Below are 6,352 nucleotides of genomic sequence, written 5' to 3'. Positions count from 1 at the left end.
GGGGCGGGTGCTACCTGGCAGCTCCGCGGGTGCGTGGCCGGTGCTGGCTGGGAGTTCTGGTCCCAGGCAAGGTGGGGACTGGGTACATCATCAACATGGTAAGCATGCACCAGTTTGTGATGATAATGATGATGCTTTTTGTTTCCTCTGGGTACAGACCCTGCTGCCCCTATCGTTGGAGGACAGGAGGGAATTGTAATGACCTTCACTTCCTCCTATGGGGTTATCCTAGGAGGTGACCAACTCCAGCTTGAAGATCCACAGACCCTGGCCACCAGTTGGTTGTGACAGACCTGGAATACGTTAACGTGGCTCTCCAAGCTTTCGTTTGCCTATTTAAAAAGCAGTAGGAAATAATGTAGGCCATCTTCCAGAGGTGTGAGAATTCTACATATGCTTCTTAAGATCTTTTCTGGTGCAGTGCAATGTGAACAAACCATAGATGGTCTATGCCTGAGTTGAGGTTACAGTCTCATGGAGTAAAAATAATAAGCACGCAGTAAATAAGCATAAATAAAAATACTAAACATGCAATGAAAAAGCATACAATAAGTAAAATAATATGGTGATAAATAATATAAAGAAGCACGGTCTTGATGTGGAAAGTAATGAAGTGGGGAGTGAGCTACTTTAGAAAAGCAGTTTGGAGGAGGTGACATGTAAGCTGAGAAGAGTGGAAAGAAGATATGTGTGGCTGAAACTTCCTCATCAAACTGAGAGGTCAGCAGGAGTGCAGACCATTTAGGACCCAGAAGGCCATAACAGAGATTTGGGGTTTATTTTGAGTGCAACGAAAGGAATTAAGTGAGTGCATGACACCAAAAGATGCTTTGAAATTACTTAGCAAAGCCCATGACACATGGTAAGTAATAAATATTAACAATAGTGACTAGCCCCTCTTTTCTTTAGAACTTGTTATTTATTCCTCTTTCACTATGGGATCAAGAAGAGTCTGACATTTTACTGAGATTTTGCTCAAAATCTCAATTTACTTGTGTAGGTTGCTAAATTCTGAGATCTGTTAAATTCAGTGTTGCAAGGTTTCTCATGGGAGGGGGCACTGAACAAGGAGGAGTGGAATACTGATACTTAGAATTAAGACATATAATTGAATCCAGGTGAAACTGTCAATCTTGAACCCCCAAGTTATTCTGAGACTCCTTTGCAGGAGAATTAGTTTGCTCTCCTATAGCTGAGGAAACTAGTCTTTTCGTGCTTGAAATTTTGTGAGTAACTCATCTGGGAAAGGCGCCTTGAAGGGGCTGCTCATGTTAACCCATTAAAACCACTCACTGTGGCTACTAAATACATAGCTAGGGTGAAATTTTAGCATGCTCTGGTGACAGGTATGCATTATAACCTAGGAGGACATCTCATACACACCAAAAGACTTTGAAGTCTTAGCCAAGCGCAGTGGCTCACACCTGTAATCCCAGCACTTTGGGAGGCTAAGGTGGGTGGATCATGAGGTCAAGAGATTGAGACCATCCTGGCCAACATGATGAAACCCCATCTCTACTAAAAATACAAAAATTAGCTGGCGTGGTGGTGCGCACCTGTAGTTCCAGCTACTTGGGAGGCTGAGCCAGGAGAATTGCTTGAACCCAGGAGGCAGAGGTTGCAGTGATCCGAGATCGCCCCACTGCACTCCAGCCTGGCAACATAGTGAGATTCTGTCTAAAAATAATAATAATAATAAAATATTTGGAAGTCTCTGCTAATATATAATCAATGTAAACTTTAGAAATGTGGGGGAGAGATTTCTAAGGGTGTTAGACAAAAAAAGGGAAAAATATAACACTAAATTAGGCAGAACTCATTAGTTTAGGTGCATTTGCAACAGATACCAGATGTAATATGTTAGCTTGTGCAGCTGGAGGCAGCTCTAATAGTTTACTCAGTTGGTTGAAATTTAGACTCAAAGATGGCCTACATTTAATGATGTTCAGATGCCAGAGTTTTCATGGCAAAATGTGGATAAAGGACTCCAAAAGTTTTGGAAAAATGACAATGTCAGAGTGGATTTATTATGTATGACCTGCAAGCCTAATACTCAAATATATTCCACGAAGAGGCCAAGAAGACACTTCCTGCACTAAGGCACTGAGGAATGTATTAGTGAGAGATGCACTTGCAGTTTTGAAAAGATTTGCGATTGCTCTCTTTTGTAGGCCAGGTATAGCCATGGAGGATACCACCATTAAGATAAGCTCCCTTATTATATGAGGATAAGATTTCCAGATTATCAGAAACCAGGTCATAGCACTTAAACTCAAAAAACAAGGTGGACACATTTACTTTTAAGGAATGTACCAGTCACCAGAATGCCTTGACCTGCAGGGATCTTTGACTATGGCTAATTGACTATAGCATCCCTAGGAATGAAATAAACAGAAAGCCTACCAATGATGAATACCCCAAGCTCAATGTTCCTCAGTTGTGATGTATAGCATTCATATGGGTCCACTGCTGACATGGTTTGGATCTGTGTCCCCAACAAATCTCATGTCGAATTGTAGTCCCCAGTGTTGGAGGTGGGGCCTGGTGGGAGGTTATTGGATCATGGGAGTGGTTTCTTGTGAATGGTTTAGCCCCATCCTCTTGGTGCTGTTCTCATGATAGTGAGTTAGTAAGGGAGTTCTTGTGAGATCTGGTTGTTTGAAAGTGTGCAGCACCTCCCCTTCACTCTCTCTTGCTCCTGCTCCTGCTACATGAGATGCCTAGCTCTTGCCTTCCACCATGATTGTAAGTTTTCTGAGAAGAAGCCAAGCAGATGATAGCATCATGCTTCCTGTACAGTCTTTGGAGCTGTGAGCCAATTAAACCTCTTTTCTTTATAAATTGCCCAGTCTCAGGTATTTCCTTATAGCATTGCAAGAATGGACTAATACAACCTCCATGGGATGTGGAGGCATGGAAAACTCATGCAAATATGCTGATGTTTATGCTGCTTGCTGTGTCATGAGTGATAAAATCCTTTGTCTCTGATCCAGTAGTCTGGTTGCTGTGTCAATTCTGTCAACTCTGTGTCAACTCTGATCCAGCTGCTTGCTGTGTCATGAGTGATAAAATCCTTTGTCTCTGATCCTATGTCTTCTGCTGGCATTCATGAAATTGTAATAGGCTAACTTATTTCTTACATGGGGTGAATGGGGTGAGATAAAATCGAAGACCCAAGAGAGACCTGTACACTGAAAAATATTGCTCAGAAATAGGAAAAAATTTCAAAATAAATGAAGAAATATAACGTGATTGTGAACGGGGAGACTAGATATTATTAAGATAATCATACTCATTTATGGTGTACTGCATGTAACTATGTGTCATTTGATTTGTTAATGAGTAAAATACTGTAGCAAGAGTTGGTAGGAATATGAACTGATATGTTTTGGCTTTGTGTTCCCACGCAAATCTCATCTTGAACTGCAGTTCCCATAATCCCCATGTGTTGTGGGAGGGACCCAGTGGGATGTAATTGAATCATGGAGGTGGTTACTTCCATGCTGTTCTTGTGATAGTGAGTGAGTCTCAAGAGAACTGATGGTTTTATAAAGGGCTTTTCCCCCTTTTGCTCAGTACTTCTCCTTGCTGCTATACCCTGTAAAGAAGGACATGTTTGCTTCCCCTTCCACCATGATTGTAAGTTTCCTGAGGCCTCCTCAGACATACTGAACCATGAGTCAATTAAACCTCTCTTCTTTAAAAATTACCCAGTCTCGGGTATGTCTTCATTAGCAGTGTGAGAATGGACTAATACCTGGACCAATAATGCTGGTGGGAATGTGCAGTAGCATAATTATTTTTAAAAAGAGCTTAGGAATGTCTTAAAAAGTTCAAAGTTAAACACACACCTACCATGTGGCCCAACTATTACACTCTGAGATATTTACCCAGAAGATAAGAGAACATATATGTAAACAAGGTGTTGTACACAGATACCCATACAAGCCTTATTTGTAATAACCCCACAATGGAAAATCCAAATATCCATCGACAGATGAATGGATAAGCAATTGTGGTATAGCCATACAATTCAGTATAATTTAGCAATAAAAACAATGAACTGTCAATTTCTATAACAACATGGATGAATCTCAACATAATTATGCTGAGTGAAGAAGCCAAATGAAAAGGAACACATGCCATATGACTCCTTTCATATAAAAATTGTAGAGGGCTTCTGGTATCTGTGCCAACATATAAAGAGCTTGGGAAGTTTCCACTCCCATTATTAAAACAAACACACATAAAAAGATAGATAAACTGAAAACCAACAACTTTTCATAGATACCTAAGAGAATTTGGAATCACTGTAAATCTGGAGAGACAGACTAGCATATACAATTACAGTCAAGATCAGCTTACTGGGAGCAGAAGCTGCTGGAACTAGTAACTAGTAGGATAATTTCAGGGGTAATTTTGATGAATTACTTGACCTAAATGTGGCGGGCATGAGAGTTAGAAACTCTTGGAGAGTTAGTTTTAGGGATACCCCCACAATTAAATGGATGTTACCTACAGAAGGACCACCAGGTTCTTATGTTGAAGATCTGAGAAAAATTCCGTCAGGTTCCCAGCAGAAGGAAAAGAAAAGTAAGCATTTAACAACACATCCAGGGGAAAATTAACCTTATTGAAATACACCAAGAGCGTTCTCTATAGCAAAGGTGAACCATGTAAGGGAAACTACTAGCCAGAATCTTACATTACCTGGAAAAGGGAAACTTGATAACTCAAGTCTCCTCTATCTTTGTTTCATATGAAGGAAGAAAAAAAGCTAAAAATGTTTTTAAAGGTTAAACCCTAGACACTTAAGCCCACTAAAACACTGAAATTTAATCATAAGATTATAGAACCTTTCCCCTACCCAACACCTTACAAAAATATTAACAAGGTTCCAGTATAATAACAGTGAATTACAATCGAGATAAAAGACACAGACTAATTAAGAAGTTTCTAGGGAAACCCAAAGGCAAGAGGGGAGAAAACACAAAACAAGGAACTAGAGGAAACTGAAGCCTCTGGAACCTCCAACTGAAAATATTTAACACAGCCTAGCTCCTAGCCAGAGTAACATGAAACCTCATACAAAAAGCCTGAGATCCTATGACTCAAGACATTATGTTTGGCTTTCAACAACAAAACATTTACGATGTGTGCTAAAAGACAAGAGAAAACATAATCTGAATAGACAAAGCAAGCATTAGAACTGGCCTCAGATATGACACAGGTCTTGGAATTATTAGACATGGAATTTAAAATAACTATGCCTATTATGTTAAGGGCTTTAATGGAAAAGTAAGCAACATGCAAGAACGGAGGATAATGTAAGCAGAGAGATGAAAACTTTAAGAAAGAATCAAAAGAAAATTATGGAAATCAAGAACACTGTAACAGAAATGAAAATTGCTTTTGATGGACTCATCAGTAGATTGGATATAACCAGGGAAACAATAATTGAGCTTGAAGTTAGATCAATAGAAAATTCCTAAACTGAAAAGCAAAGAAAAAAGCATAATAAAAATCCAAAAGAATTGAATATTAATGAATTGTGAGATAATTTCAAGAGGTATAAGATACCATTTGGCATCCTATACCAAAAGGGAAAGGTGTAAGATACCCTTTGGTATTCTTTTGGAATATCAAAAGGATAAGAAAGAACAATTACTTGAAATAAATAATGAACTAGAATTTTCCAAATTTAAAGACAGACACCAAACCACATGTATAGGTAGCTTAGAGAACACCAAACGGGATAAATACCAAAAAATCTACTCTGAGGTATAGCATATCTAAAGCACAGAAAACTGAAAACAGAGAAAATCCTGAAATAAGCCAGAGAATACAAACATCTTACTTATAGAGGAGCCAGGATAAAAAAAAACACAACTGTTTTTTTCATCAGCAAACATACAAGCAAGCGGTGAGATATTTAAAGTGTTAATAGGAAAAAATCCACCAACCTAGAATAATTTTATGTCCAGAAAAATTATCCTTGCAAGAGTGAAGGAAAAATAAAAATTTTCTCAGGTTAAAAAAAGCTGATGAAATTCATTTCCCTTAGCCATGCCTTTCAAAATATGTTAAAAGAAGTTTTTCAGAGAGAAGGAAAGTAAAGTCAGAAACTTGAAACTACATAAATTAGTGAACAGTGTCAGAAAAGGAATCCATGAAAATAAGATCTTTTATTTTTCTTATTATTAATTGATCTAAAAGATAATGGTTTGTTCAAAGTAATAATGTAACAGTGTACCAAGTGATTATAGTGTAAAGATAAATGTAATGAATCACAGCAATATTATCAGGGAATGAGGGAGCATTTCGAAATACAAAGTTATAAGGTATCAACAGT

At 38.4% G+C, this 6,352-nt stretch overlaps 1 protein-coding gene across 1 annotated transcript in view; it reads left to right on the top strand.

The window, feature by feature from the left end:
* Positions 1-19: 19 nt before the first annotated feature.
* TMEM182 (transmembrane protein 182) overlaps positions 20-6,352 on the top strand; it is an 81,232-nt gene continuing 74,899 nt past the window's right edge. The window contains exon 1 of the mRNA XM_032177326.2: positions 20-98. Within this exon, the coding sequence (XP_032033217.1) occupies positions 96-98 (3 nt within the window). The 5' untranslated portion in view covers positions 20-95. The remainder of the gene's footprint in view (positions 99-6,352) is intronic.

This window comes from Hylobates moloch, unplaced genomic scaffold (genome assembly GCF_009828535.3).
Source record: "Hylobates moloch isolate HMO894 unplaced genomic scaffold, HMol_V3 SCAFFOLD_15, whole genome shotgun sequence".
NCBI lineage: Eukaryota > Metazoa > Chordata > Mammalia > Primates > Hylobatidae > Hylobates > Hylobates moloch.
The sequence above is the reverse complement of the archived record's forward strand: the minus strand, read 5'-3'. Positions and strand labels throughout refer to the sequence as shown.